Source organism: Enoplosus armatus, chromosome 9 (genome assembly GCF_043641665.1).
Source record: "Enoplosus armatus isolate fEnoArm2 chromosome 9, fEnoArm2.hap1, whole genome shotgun sequence".
NCBI classification, from domain to species: domain Eukaryota; kingdom Metazoa; phylum Chordata; class Actinopteri; order Centrarchiformes; family Enoplosidae; genus Enoplosus; species Enoplosus armatus.
Window position 1 is genome coordinate 11,601,279 of NC_092188.1, and position 17,746 is coordinate 11,619,024.

At 42.2% G+C, this 17,746-nt stretch overlaps 1 protein-coding gene across 1 annotated transcript; it reads right to left on the bottom strand.

The window, feature by feature from the left end:
• Positions 1-2,780: 2,780 nt before the first annotated feature.
• she (Src homology 2 domain containing E) lies at positions 2,781-10,643 on the bottom strand. The gene is made up of 7 exons (XM_070912231.1): positions 10,197-10,643; positions 9,531-9,657; positions 7,056-7,310; positions 6,596-6,821; positions 6,446-6,505; positions 4,831-4,950; positions 2,781-4,008 (listed from the first exon to the last, which is right to left on the bottom strand). Exons 1-7 carry the CDS (start codon positions 10,641-10,643, stop codon positions 3,816-3,818), a joined length of 1,428 nt encoding a protein of 475 aa, XP_070768332.1. The 3' UTR covers positions 2,781-3,815.
• Between the last annotated feature and the right edge of the window lie 7,103 nt (positions 10,644-17,746).

Genomic DNA, 17,746 nt, shown 5'->3' on the forward strand with positions numbered 1-17,746 from the left:
CTTCCCCTCTAGGCCACTGACCTCTAATCCCCGTCCAGAAACAGGCAGGAGCCGGACCGGGAGGGAAGAAAGAACATGGCATGGGGGAAGGAGTTGAGAAGGAAGTGTAGCCAGGTAGACATAAGTTGGGATGAACATATAGAAGCTTGCCGCTCGGCATGCTCAGAGTTGGATGAAATAAGATAAAAGAAATACAGCAACTGATTTGGATGATGAGGGGCGGAGGGAATGCAGCAAATAAAAAGATGGGTACAGGACTCAAAATGCAAGTGGGAGGGAGGGGAGGGGAGTCAAAATAGCGTGGGAGGCAGGGAGGGATGGATGGGGGAAGAGTAAACTAAGTAAACAGGAGTGCAGGACGGAGGGGGGAGGCGGTTGCCGTGGTGACTAAGAGAAACCAGAAAGCTCCAGGAGGAAACGACCTGTTTCTCCTTCATTTTGTCTATTTTCATCGCAGACACACACAAAGAATACACATGCGCAGCTGGCACACAGCACACACGCACACACTCACACGATGCACAATGCATACCCACACAAACGTACATATGCATGCAGTCAAACTCTTCCACTGTAATGTCGTCCTCTCTCATGCTATCTTTATACACCCTCCCTCTCTCCCTCTCCCCGTACAGTCCTTTCTACCTCTCCTCTGCAGTGAATGAGCTGACCTGACAGTGCTCCTCCTCTGCACTGAGTGCTGTGAGTCTCTCTGAATTATTTAAAAGCTGGGACCCCCACAAGTGCTTGTCTTCCCCTAACACCCCCTCTTCTTTGCTCTATCCCTTCCTCTCTTGCTGTCATTCTGTCTTCTGGTGGCTGCAATTACTTCCTGTGGTTCTGTCATATCTAGGCAACACTTTGATTAACAACATACAAATCTGATCTATAAATCACAGACTGATTAATAGTGTAAGACAAAAGAATAAGAAATTATTACTTAGTAAGATACTTATAAAATGTGATACACTGTCATATACTGAGCAATCCAATGGTATAAAAAATTGTAGTCTCTGCCTCAACTAGATGCAACATCAAAACAATTATAATCAATTAATATAATATATAACAAAATAACACTGAAATAACATGGTCATTTTGCTGCATAATAATCAGGCCTACTTTTGATAGTTTTCTGTGAGTATTTTTTGCTGATAATACTACTGTAATTATACTTATGTAACAAACAATAACAAAGGAAGCACTTTTAGTTTAATTTCTTAAATATTTTTGTATTGCTACTATTAGTATTGCATCTCAATAATTCTTCTACCACTGATACATTATAAACTGGTGCAGGTGATTATGCATATCATCCCTGTGAAAATCATGTATCTCCAAAAAGTGTTGCGCTATGAAAAAACATTTTCAATTATGTGACGATGCAGTTTTCAGATCCTCCAAGGGTTTTTAAATGGTATATTTAGCTTAAGAAGTAAGATAATTTTCTCAGGCCATAAAGGAACGCATGATCCTTCAGTTTATCCCAAAAAAAATCAAAACTCTAAAAGCGAGGATGCATGGTTCTCATTGGACAGCGATGATATTTAACAAGCATTTAAGTTGCAGACTAGATTACCGAATGCAACATTCCCAAAAAACAGACAGACAAGCACTGCAATAATCATGTGTCCAGCACCCCGGGCCTCTTGTTTGTTTTGACCTACTTTGTGATTTAATTAAGAGAACATAGAGGACTAAGCACAACAGATCTCATGGATGGAAGGAGGGGTGATAGTTAGCGGTGTCTGTTGTTGTGTAACATTGCCATTTGTGACACGCTGGGTAGCAGAATGGCCAAAATTAGGGATGGTTCCTCAACCGGAAAGTCTGGGTTCGGGCTCGTGCAAAACACATATTTGTTCTGGAGTCGACCCTTCACTTTGACCTCAAAGGGTCAAAGTGAAGGGTCGAAGAGGCTCTGCTTTGTGAGCTGACAGTAAGAGGTGTGAATCACTTTTTACTCACTAATTTCTTGCACAGCTCTGGCATTACATGTTGCTGCTCTCCATTCACAAACCAAGCAGGCTATTCTGTGGGGGAGCTACATTGCTACTATGGCACTATGGCCACGGTTATTCATAGCTCTTTTTATATTGCAGCCTGTCTCTCCTCCCTCTTTCTCTTCCTCTCTCCTCCCTCTCCTCATTCCCCGTAGAGATGGCCCTACCTCACTCTAACTAATCACCATGGCAACCTGGTAATCCCTACACAGAAAAATTCTCTCTCTCACACACACACACACACACATACATAACAGGACTGCATGCACACACTCATAAATGCACACATGGGTGCACACATGGGCACACTCACGGTTGCACTCACGCGCACACACACACACACACACACTCTCTCTCTCTCTCTCTCTAAGAGATACTCATGCAAACCAATACACTGGTGTTTACTGGTAAGAGATATCTTATGCTTTATTTTGTGAGAAGCTTCGTGTGTGTTGGTGAGGATTTAAATACACCACCTTTTGAGTAAATGCTATTTCTGTGTACACTATTTTATGCATGCATTCTGCATGTGTGCGCTCATGTTTGTCTGTATTTGTTGACAACAAATAGGTGACTGCGTATGCATGCGTGAGGTTGCATGTGTGTGTGTAACTGTAATTGATTTCACACTCAGGTCAATGGTTTTACAGCTAGAAGAGAAAAACACACAGATTCACTCTGGTTAGCTTCTCATCTCTGTTCCAGTGCCTTTTTTTCTTGAACCCTCCTCTGACCTTTGCTGCCGGCATGTCTATTAATAACACTGTTTGTCCACAGTTGATATGAATTTTATTTTATTTTCTGAATAAAAGTCTTACAACAATAATATACAGCCCACATCAGTGTGTGGCTGGTGTAAAAAAAATCTGACAATATCCAACAATCACTTCATACATACATCATTTATGCATAGGTACATTTTAGAGTAAAGCAGTTCATTCACAATAAAGTAAGATAGCTTCTTAATCATAACAACCTCATCTTTAGATTACAGTGAAGGCACGTGAATGGACGATGATATTCACATATTCATTTTGCACACTTAAACACACTCAAACAATTTTGCTGACTAGGGTGCTGTAACATTATAAGACCCCTCCCACTACACTTGTTCTAATCATCTGATCAATACAGTCTTTTCTCTTGACAGATAGAGTGGTTGGCAAATGAGCCTGATTTTCAAGATAGATCAATAGACTGATTGACATGTCAGATGGATGAATGAATATACTCCAATCAGGTGTATTGATCTCAGAGACCGGGTCTAACTGGATAGCATGGATGGTGATAATTGATGATGCCAGCACCTCCGTGTAAGGGCATCCCATGAGGAGATTGTAAACCTCTCTGCTTGATTCAAATATCTGATTGGTTATAGTAAGTGCAGAGCTTCAGGTGCATTGTTTCAGGTATTACAAAAATCAATTTGGTTTGCATGGTATGGTCTGTAGTGTCAATGGACAAGACAATGGGGCAAAAACACCCAGCTGTGGAAGAAGGGATCCTGTTACTTTAAGTACATTCATGAGGGCTTGTGTGTTGATTGGAAACAATTCTCACTATAACAATGTGATCAATGGCTATTGTACTGTATGCCTTTGACCACTAGGGAGCGCCTGGAAGAGATACAAACATACTAACTTATTAAGGTAGTACACAGGACAATCCAAAGCAGCATATCTTTGAGTATGTGTGTATGTATTAACAAGTTAATGAGTGTGTCTGTGCGCATCTTTGTGCATAAGTGTGTGATACATGTCTCTGCGCATGTGTACTTATGTCCCGGTGTGTTTGTTTGTCCTTTACGCATGTTCAGTGTGGCCTGGGCACAGGATGCTGCAGGGTCATGTGCTCTGCTCCAGTGAAAGGCAGCCTGTGTGTGCAGTAGTGGTGGACCAGCTCAGGGATACTGGAGAAGACGCAGCTACTCTGATCCAATGTGAAGCCCAAGCCCTTAACGCTCTTAGTCTGGGCCACAATGATGTGCACACAACTCTGACTGGTCCTAATGGAACAAGACAGAATGAAAGACACAAAATAAAAAGATGTATCGTCAGTAGAGCAACAGTTACAGTTAAGAGTTATAAGATGTTGAAGAATGCAAACAAAATATAGATGTCGTAACTCAGAAATTTGCTCACTTATCTCCTCGAATGAGACTGTGCATTTTCCGAGTTCAGTGGATGTGTAAATGGGGTTAATGATGTGGACTCTCAAATGAATGAGCAGCATACAACAAATGTGCACTCAGGCGCATGCACACACACACATACACACTATTGCACCACAGGATTTCAGCCTTTATCCTAGAGAACCTGTTCCTGGCACGCTTATGGGCAGCATCTACTCTACAAATGACACACATTCTCATGCATTAACGCCTTAGAGGCTGCCAGCACTGTGCCAGTTACTGTAGCTCCTTAGTAATTCCTAATAAAAATTAAAAAAAAATAGCAAAACAGAGGTTCAATCACTGTTGAAGGCAAAATCAGTGGGCACCAACACCTAAATACATTTTGTCTATAAAATAAATCAAATGTGCCATGCCATGCTCATTTTTAAAAAGGGCTGTTTAATGTCAAATTGAAGAGACAGAAAGACATGTGGTACTATAAAAGTAAATATTAAAATCAGAAAATGTTTCCCACTGTGATGCTGTATTTCAGCTGAAGAAAAACTGAGATTGTGATGCAGCAAAACAAAAGTGGATAAAAATAGAGCTATAAATAAACATGTACATGTTGCATTATATAGCGTGCTTGTACTGTGTTCAACAAACACACACATGCTCGACAGGAAATACACGTACACACATCGGCACACTCACTTCAGAGCGATGGAGTACTTGCTGGTTCCTGATTCGCTGTCTCTCACCAGGAAGCTGGCTTCCCTGCAGCGGTGCAGCTGAGCCTCAGCCTGCTGCCGACTCACACTGCCATGGTACCAGCTTGGAGAGGCGAGGGAGGGAGGGAGGGAAGGGGGGGTGCAGAGAGAGACAGCAGATCACTGACATATAGCACGGTGACATATGGAGACAAGTCAGATGTCAAGTTAATGATAGGTGATGATGGTGAGAGAGAGAAAAAAAGAGAAGTCGGGAGACTGACGGGAGGAACGCACCGACACCGACAAAGATTTACAGTCGAAATACATTAAACAGACGGCTGCATATCATGGACTGAATGAGTTAACAATGTCAAAGGTCAACGTGGGAGGGCAAATAGATAAATAAAATGGACAACCATAATGTATGTGGCTGTACAGAGTGTCGAGGGAGGCCTGTTTGGACACAAGGTGGTGCTGACAGTGGCTGCAGGTCAGAGCCATATATAAACAGGCTGTGTGTGGCCTTGATGCTGGGAGGCAAAACACACTGACATTCAGCCACAACATGAGAGGAACAAATGCTAACATGCTCTAAGGATGTTCCCCACATGTTCCATCTGAAAAGGAAGGCCATGCTCAATGAGATGAGGATTTCAGTGTTTATGTTCAGTACCTTATCATTGAGGGTGTCCTCAAGGGCTGCTGCTGGCTTACACTCTTAGTGGGAAATGCCAAATTTCACTCAAAAAGTGCCAAGTGTAAAATACAAGTGAGATTTTAGCCAAGAAGACTGGCAGCCTCTGTACTGTATTTGACATTGTGAGTGACCAGATGAGATGTTGAAGGAAATCTGCTTGATTGCTTTTACAACTTTTACTAAATTGATTTTCAGTCAAAACTGAGGAGGGCGCTGTTCTTACAGCGTTTCTTAGAAGCATAGATGGTAAAGTCAAGGCCAAAGGAAAAGAAAAAAAATGCATATTCTTTACTGTCATAACAAATGCAAGCAGGAGGACAGGAAGTGCCATTTACTCTGCAGACTTTATGAGAAATGTGGTGTTAATTTTGATAAGCACTAGTAATACACTGACATGAGATAAAGGCAGCCACATGTCTCAACCCTCATCTCATTTGTTTAATTCTTTCAGTGTTCAAGGTTGAGTGTGCAGTGGGTGAGAGGCAGATCACAAGTCTATCAAAAGACGATTATATAAACAGAACAAACGCTTTCTGTCCTGTGGGTATTTTAGAGTTTCCAATTCACCTGACCTGCATGTCTTTGGACTGAGGGAATAAACCAGGAGGAAACCTGCACAAACCCAGCTTGGATTTGAACCCAGGACTTGTTTGCTGTATCCAGAGCCACAATGGCACTCTTTATATATTAATATTTACCAAATGATGTGTTATTTATTCCAAGGTATATGCAAATTTCACAATAATATGTTGAAATGTATAAAGTTAACTATAATTGTAATGGTTTCCTCCATTTTTTGGGAGTACAATGATGATGACCTGATCAAAATGTTGCCTGTTTCAGTTTGGGAGCTATAATCCGTCATATGCAACATTTCCTTCCTCCTGCCCATGGATAAGTATGTCTTCTCCCTCCTTACCTCTGCTTCTCCAGGGGCAGGCTGGGCTCCACTTTGGCTGCCTCCCCATCCAGTGGGGCACTTGGGGAGGTAGGAGACGGAGGGGAAAGTTTGTTAGGACTAGAAGAGGGTGAGAGTGGTGAGAGTTTGAGGGTGGGGAAAGAGGGAGACGGGGGCGTGAGAGGGGAGAGTTTGAGAATAGGAGAGGAGGGAAAGGAGGGAGAAGAGGAGGAGGATGGAGAAGATGGTACAAGAGTTTTATGGTTCCAGTTCTTCTGCCTCAGGGTGTGTTGTTGTTGCTGCTGCTGCTGCTGCTGCTGCTGCTGCTGCTGCTGCTGGCGGCTGGAGGTTGAACCGTTGTCTTTACTGGGAGAACAATCCACTGCCTCGAACTGAGCTGAAGTAAGCAGGAGAGACAATATCAACCTTTCATAATAAAATTCTATCAAAGCATGCCAGAGCTACCAAAGTAAACACGTCTCTGGAAATTGATTCAGCAGGATTGTTTTGTTTCCACTCTAAAGCAAACACAAAATTGTTGTGGCATTGCTGTACAAATAAAACTCATGGCATCCTTCCTCCACACCCTAAACCCCCACCCTTCCCATCATCCCTCTCTCTCTTTCTCTACCTGACAGCGCTCTAACAATGTCCTCCTTTCTCCACTCCCAGGGCAGTTCGTACTCTCCAGCGGGGCGGACGTCAGACTCTGGCCGTGTGACAGGGATCCACACCCCCCCACTGTCGCCTTCCAGCCCGCCCTCATATGGTGTGTCGTAGATATTTGGGGGCGTGGGCTTTCCCTCTTCTCCCTTCCCCTCTCTCTGGCCTCGATCCAGCAGGACACACACTTTCAGGAGGTCTTTGGAGCCCCGTCTACGAACCTCTACAGCAGAATGATCACGTGATTAGTTAACAGTGTTGAGACGAAGGATTTTTACTTGTCATAATAGACAAAGCATTGTATCTCCTTTCTTTCTTTCTTTCTTTTTTTTTTTTTTTTTAGAAAAGTGTAATGTTTTGACCTCAAATTGGCTCTTCTGTGTTTTGATAGAATTTTTTAAAATGGCCATGCATCTGACAAAGAGCTGATTTGGCCTCAAAACGTCATAAAGAAGAAGCTTTAAATGAAGCAGGTTGAGTCCTTTGAGGGAGAGAATTCATTGTTACAGTTTTTAATAGACAAAGCAGTCATCAGTATGATGTCGTATCACTGTTTTCAGTAGATGAACTGCTTTCTAGGCACATAGTTTAAAGGGTACTTTTATTTTTACATATTTGGGGGTCTAAATGACTAATAGGTACAAAACGTTTTGGAATTGGTCCAGTAGATTGCCTCAGCTGTGCTGCAACGTAATCTTTGGGGGCAATTGCACCCGTCTAAAATATGTCTATTAAAAGTGCTTGTTTTTGCCAGTGACAGGCTCAGATTGTTTGTATCTGGCAACATTATGGAAAGGATCCCTACAGAGATAGACCTTTTTGTTAAAGAGTAAGATCCTTTTTGTTTAACCAGAAACACCATTGTCTTCCTCCAGCTCATCTCGCGAGATTACTTCTCCTTGAGCGAGACTTCTGTTTCTGGTTAAACAAGAAGGATCTTACTCTTTAACATAAAGGCATATATCCAGGTTTGCCTTGAAAGTAAACACTCAGCTGCCAGTTTGTTAGGTACAACTCTCAGTATAGTGCAACACAATTCAACAACACCATACAGCCTTCAAAATGACCATAATGTTTAATCAACATCTCTCTACAATAGTATAAACTAAAATGGAACATTATAACCCTCATGATGGTACAATTTATTGCAGGGCTGTTGTATTAGACTGCATTAGCTTTGGTCAGGTGCACCTAATAAACTGGCAACCGAGTGTATTTCAAATGTAAAATATGGATTTTACAATGAAAATAAATAGATTCACTTCATTCAGTTTCACGTAAGTAAGCTTGTAGTCATACATCAGCTATCAGGTAGAGCAGGAAACTTTACAACAGAGAAACTTAACAGGTACATTTAAAATACACTCCTATTTTTATTACTTTAGAGTAATTTTTTTGTCCATCAACTCAAAGTAAGTGGCATGTTCATTTGTGGTTGTAGGTTTTTTTTTAGATTTCAGTTATACAGAAACTTAATGCATGGTATCCTCACTAGTTTTGTAATATACTTGTGTTCATTGGGCCAGCTGGATTGACCAAATCTGTCAGTCCACTGTGGTTTGCTCTCTAAATTGCATTTGTTTTGACAAGCAGTTAATTTTTGGGGGACTTTCACTTGTTGTATTTCTTTGCTGTCTGACAGGTAGCCTGTGTGTCTGCACTATTGTGTGACCAAACAATGGAGCTACAGGAAGAAAAGGTCAACACAGCCGCTGATTGGCTGGCTGACCAGGCCACTTCCTGGCTGCTGGGAAGTGATTGGGCGAGACCAAGGGGGGGACCTGCAGCTTTTGGGAAGGGGTCTTTCAATTCTCTTCACACGTAAGAGACCATAAATGTGTGTGTGTTGAGGGGGGGGCACTGGGGCCAACTTCCTATCGAGAGAATGGGGCAAAGGAAACAGAGGCAGGAGACAGGAAGTTGGAAGAGGAAGCTGCACCCATTGTCCCTGCACAACACTGTTCCTATGACAACCGCCAGCAGGGAGGGAAGTCAGCAGAGAGACTGAGGGTCCAGTTTGGCTGCAAGTCCCTATAAAATGGCCCTTTAGCAAGAATGTGGCATAGTGAGTGCAGAGAAACTTAGCTAGGATATGGAAAAAAAGTCCCTTGTCCCTTGGCTCGCATATAAGTTACTGAGCTCTTCAAAGATGATGTTTTAAGAGTGTTAAGAGGTAAATAAATAATAAATAATGTTGATGATGTGTTATACTCAACTTCTTTCGTAAAGGCATGAAATGACACAATCATTATAACATGCAGTTTTGGTTTGGTTTGAACATATTAGCTCTTCAAAGTCAATCTCTGAGAAAACAGTCCAACACTCTGGAGAACAGCAGTGAATCACAGAAGGATTGCTTTGAAATATGTGCAGTCAAGATGCCACACTGACCCTGCCGTAATGTAATTGTAATTGCTGTGGTAGATGATGACCATGACCTCACCTGTGATGATGACCTGGGCATCATAGGGCTCCATGTATCCATCATTCACTCCTGCTCTCTCAGCCTCTCTCTGCTCCTTGGTTTTCTCTGCATCAAAGGGATCTGCGTAGTCCTCCAGGATAATCAGCTGTGAGAAGGAAGAGACCCGTCAGAAAGCACAAGGCTGGGCTGCTGTACCTATTCAGATGTTACATTTAACTGGAGACAACAGAGCAGGCAGGGGGAGAGGGATCTGATACAGTGTGTGTGTGTGTGTGTGTGTGTGTGTGTGTGTGTGTATGTGTGTGTGTGTGTGTGTGTGTGTGTGTGTGTGGTGTCTATGACTGAGTGACACCTAACGGAAGGACAAGCAGAGATACTTGTGCAAAGAGGTCAGCGCATTGTGTTTGCCCGTTTGATCTGACACAATGTAGAGAAACTGCATTGTGTTCTTTTGAGCGCAGATGGAAATTGAATACAGGGTTATGAACTGAGGTGGGGAGGGGAAACACAAAGGAAAGCACTGACCTCAAGCACTGTACAGTATATTGACTTTTAATCTGCATGCTGTTATAGCCTCTGTCTGGTTTTGTTTGATTCTTAATAAAAAGCAGGTGAAATATGAAGATCAAAAAGTGGGATGTGTTGGTTGCATTAGCTTTGGTTCCATCTCTAGAAGTTACTCACCGTTGTTTTAATGTCAGACCTTCCCTTTTCGTTCTCGGGCTGCTTCTGTTCACTTATCCCGTTGAGTTTGGGGGTCTTGTCTTGTTTATCCACTTTGATCATCCTGCTGATGTACGCTTGCGCCAAACTAGAGGTCCTGACCTGGCGGTTCTCATCTAATGTCCCGGTCTCGACCTTGGAGTTCTTGCGACTTTTTCCAGTTGTGAGAGTGTCCCAGACTGTCCCACCAGAGCCAGCGTTGTTACGACCCAATTCCGTAGCCGAATTTTTCCTATTTCTCCCTGCCAATAAACCCCCCACTCCCCCATCTTTGCGCTGATTCCCTTTCAGACTATCACGAGAAAACGAGGGTTTGGGTCGAGTTTGTGGACCCGATTCAGAGGCCGAACGCACCCTTTCATTTCCGTTCTTCAGGTTGATGGGAAAATCTCTGAACCATTTTGCCATGGCTGTCAAGGTAGTCACGCTTTTCACCGATTTAAAGTCTAACAAATATGATGTATTTTATACGTTCTCACATTGGCTGCCCCACTTTAACTAAATTTGAACCGCGCGCAACAGCTCCAACTTTACGCACAGATATTTTACGCACGCCTCGGTTGAAGTTACTGTGGTCTGAAATGACAAGAATCTCCTAGTCGTCAAATTTAGAGAGTCCACTTCATGGTGTTACACTGATTTCTAGCGTCTGAGTCTCCCTGACAATTGCTGGTGCGTCTTGGAAGTCATTGGCCAGTGACTCTTTGTTGCTGGCACTTGCAGTAACAACTATCCCTGCAGTTTGAAAAGTAGCTTCTGGAGAGCGTAAACTCGAAAGAACTCGAAGTTTTTCTTTGAACCCAGTGAAGATCCCATTCCCGGAGCGTGAGATGGTGCGTCCAGTCTGCAGACCAGATGAAGTGATGAGATGGAGAGGGAAGTCGTGTGCTCAGACTGTTGGGATGTCGCTGGATTTGGGGGAGGGGCTGTGTGTACGGGACGGGGTAGGAGATTTACTGTAATGGTTTCAATGGATACACAACTGAAGCATCTGAAAATCTCCAAACTTTATCAGAAGTTGGTCTAATGCCAATAGATGCCTAGCAATAAGAACAATGCATGAATCCAACATGTACCAGTTAAGTGTACTGCACTACAGCTGAAATCATATTTGTGCAATTTGGAGTTTGCATTTGCAGTGAATTATCACTAAGAACTGAGGAGTTATCCTTTGCCTAATTTTCCTGGCCAAGATAGGCAGCGATAACAATGGATTACAGACAACACTAAATATTTCACAAATTGGACAGAAATTAAATTAGCTATAAAATCATAAAAATCAATACAAAAGACAAATCATGTAAAAGATTGCATCATAGAAACAAGCTACATGGCATCTTAAAACAACCCAACACATACTTTCCGGAATAAAATGTCTGTAGAGTAACAGTACTTCCACTGGATTAGGATATTGCATGTGCTTTCAACTGCTGCTAATTTTTGTAGTCAGTTAATGTTGTTGGATGTCTTGCAGCAGAGGGTTGGAGCTTTTTGTCAAGGGCCCTGTATGATGCTGCTCGATAGTTGCGCCATCTACTGGTAAATTGAAGAAACAAACATATGGAGGCACCAGTCTGTACTCACCTTGGTCCATCACTGATCCTGAAAAATGTTTGTTTATCTGGGCCACACCGGTAGTTTTTTTGTTTATTTCATCTGGAGTAGAAATACAGGCTTCCGTTTTTCAGCAGAAAGAGTGGTGAGTGGTCCAGCACAATGAATGGCTGGCGTCGAGAGCTCACCAATGGCAAACGTAGCCGATATCTATAGTCCCGCCTCCTTACGCTCGCTGGTCCAATCACAGCGCTCCATCCGGAGAGGCTGGGCGGGACGGTTACATCCCCGACAAAGGTAACAGGTTGCAGTCGTCGCGTAATGAACTTGTTTCTGTGTTAATTTGCGAAGGAGTTGTTTTTCCGCCTACTTTTCTGCGTGGACTTTGATGAATGTCTGCGAACATATTTCACTTATCATCGACATAAAGGAAGCGAAGTGTCAAAGATTAGCAGAGGAGTAACTTCAGAGAAAGAGGTAACTTTAACTGTTACGCTTGGTTTTTTGGACTTCACACAGCCAGACAGCTAAACCAGACAGACGCGACCTGTCAGACAGTTATGCTCTTTGTGGGAGGTAGTTTGGTGCTTTGTGGCGCTTGTGTCTTCGTTTAAGTTAGTTGTTTGGTCATTTCTTATAGCATTGTGTCACTGAGGTTTTTCTGTTAGCCAGTTTAGCTTGGTAGCTAACGTTAGTTTGATGGGATAGGGATCAGTGCTCCCAGCTAGCGTTACTTGAGGATAGCCTTTGAATGTGCCTGTCTTATGTTATGAGAGAGATGTGTTCAAAAGTATAAATGCTCTCAGGGTGACTGCACGTTTCTGCAAGTAAAATATAAGACTTATACAGGTCGTTTAATGTCTATGAATTCAAATTTTAAAGCTGTTTCAGTCCAAAGGAGGTGTTATTTCTATACATAAGCTGTGTCTCTGCCCAGTGCTACCAGGGGGATTTGTCACTGGAAAAACTGCAGTGAGAGACCTCTGAGACAGTCTGTAAGACTCCAAGGCTACATGTAACCACATTTCAAATACTTCAAGGCCTTGAATCTATTCGTACATAATAATAAAATAGCCTGACATGTACCCTCTGCGAACTCTGTAGGACATTTTGAAGAGCAGGTCTACAATACACAGATGCTCTTCAAGATTGAGCTTCAGACAGGTGAAACTGATGATGCGAGCAAGAAAGAAGTGCAGATTATAGTTTTGAAGTTCAATAATTATAGCACAGACCTTGCTAAGCCTTTGACCATGCTGACACAGTTTCACTTTAATACAGAGTGGCAAAAAGTTTAACCTGGTAGCAATTCCTAATTCTGGACAGAGTGGTGAAGGTAAGTCCAATGTTATAGGTACAAATACTCAAGTCTTAAAATAAAATCCCATAAATCTCTCTCACACACTCACACATACACACACACACACACACACACACACACACACAGACACACACACTCTCAGTCTGTGTAAGTGAGAAGGACAGAGTGAAACAAGTGTCTGGAATGTGGAGCAAGGGAGGGGCGTATTTATGTGCTCCTAATATGGTGTAATTTGTGTACTATTTGGTAACACTGAAGTCTCTCTTTGTTATGCCAATGAGTGGATTGGATTGGATTTGAAAAGAGGAATAAATGGCTGTTTGTTTGAGTGTGAAAGAGGAGCAGTGGCAAGTTTGGAGAGAGATTGACCGCTTGAGAGAGGAAGAGGGCCTGGTTTTATGTCAAGGATGTAATGGAGATGGAGAATACCCTGAGGACTGAGTGGCTGCCTGTCCTTAAAGGACACAGAAGGCGTGGGCTACTGTTTTGTCCAGCGCTCTTACTTACACTTTCATGTTTCTATTTTCCATAAAATAATCATGTTCTGTATACTAAAAACTATTGAATATTACACACTGTTACATGCAATTCAGCATGTAGGATGGAAACATTTGCATATTATATTGAACACAGCACAGGCCCAGGTTAGTTGTTATCCAAAGTGTTTTACTGTCTTAGAATAAGTTTTGAGTAATAACCTGCAGCCTTTGCTGCCCTCTCTGCTGCTGCTGTATCAGTTTTAGGTCAGAGATGATGTGATCACATGAACCATGCTCACTCGGTGAGTCAACAGAGGCACTTTCATGACTCCACACATTTCTGTTGTTTCATTTCTCTCCACACCCGCTCTAATCGCCTAATTATATTTTCCGTTCCATCTCGGATCTTAACAGGGAAGCAGCTCCAATTCAATTTACTGTGCGAGAATTCAATTTGAGGCCAGAGGCAGAGAGCTCGTCGGCGTAACTGCAGGGTAACATGACTGGCAACAGGATCCAAAAGCACCAGATACACTATTAGCTGGGCAAGCAAGCCTGAAAAAGCTGGTCTGTTGTTAAAGTTGAATCCTATTAATGATGTGGGTTAGAGACCTTTGCTTGAGAGCCTGCTTAAAGAATACTAGGCAATTGCAACTAATGATTTTTTAAATTATCTTCCCGTCATTTACTCGTTTGATCTATAAAATGTCCGGAATGACCTAAAACCTAAGGTGATATCTTCAAATCACTTGTTTTTTTCAACCGATAGTCCGAAACCCAAAGATAATCTGTTTACTAATCACATAAGATAAAAAAAGCAATAAATGCTCACAATTAAAGGGTAATTTCGATGTTTTTACACCTGGGCACTATGTTTACATATTTTGGGGTGTAAATGAATAATCGGTTCAAAAAGTATTGAATTGGTCCAGTATATCGCCTCAGTTGGCCGTGAAACAGGCTGCAATGGCTGCAATGTAATCCTTGGGGCCAATTGCACCTGTCAAAAAGTATGTAAACTAAAAGTGTTTGTTTTTGCCACTGACAGGCTCAGAGTGTCATTCTACGTGTCTGACAACATTATGGAAAGGATCTCGACAGAGATAGACCTTTATGTTTAAGAGTAAGATCTTTTTTTCTTTCCTGAAATCTCAGGAGTCATTGCAGGAAGACAACGTTGTAAACATGAGTCAGAGTTGGAGAGAGGATACTGAAATTACCCCTAAAAAGCTGGAACTAGAGATTACCATTTAATCACTAATAGAGTGATCAATTAACGTTTAACAAATACAGAAAGCAATAACATTTGGTGTAACTGACGTGTGCATTTCGCAGCACAGGCAATGTGCAACCAAATGGATTACAGAAGAACTTGTTTGATGTCCTACTTTCAGAATTGAAAAGGATGTTTATTTTAGAGAGGTGTGGAAAGAAATTAGCTTTGGGGTGAAAACTAAAAGGGAGGACAGAAATGCCAATGTTGAAACAAAGTTGTTATTGTAATCAGATGAACAGTGTAAACAAGGGAATGAAAGAGCTCAGGGATCGTTTTGGCATTCTCAGAATTGCTGCCCTCATTTTCTGCCCCACATCAGCTGGACAATAGGATGGGTTCCCCCTCACCCCTGTCCCTCTTGGGTCTGGGACTGCGTTCTTCCTCAGTGACATAAAAAGACACAAAAAAAAATAATCTGATGAAGAGATGGAGATGAACAGATACTAAGAGCGGAAAAAGTCTTGTCCTATCTGTGAGTCAGTTTGGCACACTGAGTCTACAGATCAGCCTGGTTCGGATCAGCGTTTCACGTGGAATCAATGCGTTCCTCATGTGGCGTGTCTGTGGCTCGATCGTCAGTGCATGTTTGCCTGACCTTGCTGCGAAGACAGTGGGCTGCAGACTTCATGCTCAACTGCACAAATGTGTTGTGACATGGTGCTTCCTCTGTGGTTCCCAAAGGGTGGGGAAAAAAATCGACTAACTGCGCGCGTCTGATGAGCAGGTCTGTCTGCGGACGATGCTTACGCACCACTAGCACACAGATATCCTCAGAGGTTATTCATGTCGTGCCCAGACATTTTCCTTCACCTAGTCTTGCTCCAAAGTGGTTTGATATATTAGTATTCACTTTCACAGCAGGGACATATAAGATTATCAGTCATGGCTCACTTTGCTGACTGCATCTTATTCTGCTCTTCTTCAGTATGGCTTGGCGTCTTCTGGGCTGAGTCATACAGCTTTCAAAATCTGTATGGAAATACAAAAATGTGTGTGTAGGCATTCAGTAATGTATGGGTGCATATGTCAGTGCCAAACAGAGTTCTGTATTTGATGGTTACTTTTGTAGTCAGTCCTTTTGTGCATGTGTGTTGAGGGGGGGGGTGCACAGGAACAGCTTGACTTTGGATTTTATCACACAAGGCACTGATAAGAGAAGAAACACTGAGTGTTTTTTTTTCTCTCTCGTTCTCTCTCACGTCACCCTCCCTTTCAGTCTCCCAGCCCACTTTCTGTCTCTCACCTTGGAAAGCTGTGGAGAAGAAGTAAAAGGTGCGGCAGTCAGGAGGGAGTGTTGTAATAAGTTTGAACGGAGTTTAATGAACCATACCAGTGGAATGACATGGGGATGGGATCTCACAATGTGACACAAGGCATGATTAGTCAGTCAGCTGTAATACCAGGAATGTTCAGTTCAGGATTTTATATTACTGCCTGTGGCAATTAAAATTGGCAGTGATATAACTGATCCTTGATATAGATGTGATCAGTTGAAATAGAATCGACATAGTTTCAGAATTACTCACCAAGAGCTATCAGAGTATAGAAAAGGGAGGATTAGGGAGTCGAGAAAATGAACAGGTCTTTAATAGTTGCCATGGTTAGTGAGGGAAATAGGTTTTTTGGAAACTTTCAAAAGTTGGGAGAGGCTTAGTTGGTCCTTACAAGGGGAAAGTGATATGTGGGTGTGTGCTTTCAGGTTAATGACTAATGGAGTCCACTGAGGTCAAAGTCCACACAAGCAGTCAAGAGCCAGAAACCAAGTGTTACTGCCTATAAATCTGTGTGCCTGTGTTTGTTCAAAGCAAGGCTGCATCTCTGCATTTGTCTAACAAGGTTTTGACATTTCAGGGTTGCGTGCTAATGAGTGTCTAGGTATTCTTCGTGTGATCTCCTAATTTGAGGGAAGAGCTGGTTGTCAGTCTATTTTTTTTCTCTGCGTACATGAACCTGCTATTGTGAGTATAGCCAGACTGATACTGGCTTTATCAGGCCGATACTGATATCGATATTTGGGAGTTTAAAAAAACAGATAGCGATATAACGGCTGGTAGTAATTTTTTAAAACATAAACTCAGTAACATAAAACAAACAATCTTGGCACAGATCCCTTAGAGTTGTTTTTTTAAAAGAATCGTGACCAAGACACATACTAAGCGGGACATGTTTCAGTGCTATCTGGTGGACAAACTGTAATGGTGACATTGTTTTTGAGTTGAATTAAATCTTTGGCATTTCTGTACTGCAAGGTTTTGTTCCTTATTGGCTGGCATATACACGGATAGCAATATATCTGCAATAAACTAATATTGGCCGTCATGGACAAATTATTTGTCTACCTCTAATTGTTTTTAAATTTTAGTCATTTTTGTGGGAACACCTACACAGATACCTCATCCAAACCCTGAATACACATACAAAAGTATCTTCTTGCTGTTTCTTGGTGAATATGACTCCTGCAGAAATGACTTTCTTGCTATAATATCCAACAACCATTAATCTCTTGTACTTCATTTTGTTCTGCTATGTCAGAGCTTGGAGCAGAGCGTTTTGAGGTGTGGCTGTTGCACAGGTGGTAGAGCAGGTTGTCCATTAATCGTAGGGTTGGTGGTCCACATGTCGAAGTGTTCTTACACAAAACACTGAACCTCAAATTTTGTGCATGTAGACTAAAGCATCTGCCAAATGAATGCAGTGCGCTATAATAAGACAAAACAAAACAAAACTAACATTTTGGGTGTTAAAATTTTAGACCAAAGCAAGTATGTAGCTTGTTGGTCACGTGCAGAAAACTAGTCAAAAGCTCTTTTCTTCTGTGTGATCTAACCGCTTCCTTGCTTCCTTCTTCTTCTCCTTACCCTGCCGTCTGCTGTGTTACCAG

Bases quoted from the DNA above. Each gene is read 5' to 3' on its own strand.
- she (XM_070912231.1), bottom strand. From the start codon at position 10,643: ATGGCAAAATGGTTCAGAGATTTTCCCATCAACCTGAAGAACGGAAAT. The intron at 7,311-9,530 runs GTGAGGTCATGG...ATTCTGCTGTAG, and splicing joins TGCCCAGGTCATCATCACAG to AGGTTCGTAGACGGGGCTCC. The intron at 4,951-6,445 runs GTAAGGAGGGAG...CGCCTCTCCAAG, and splicing joins CTGCCCCTGGAGAAGCAGAG to CTGGTACCATGGCAGTGTGA.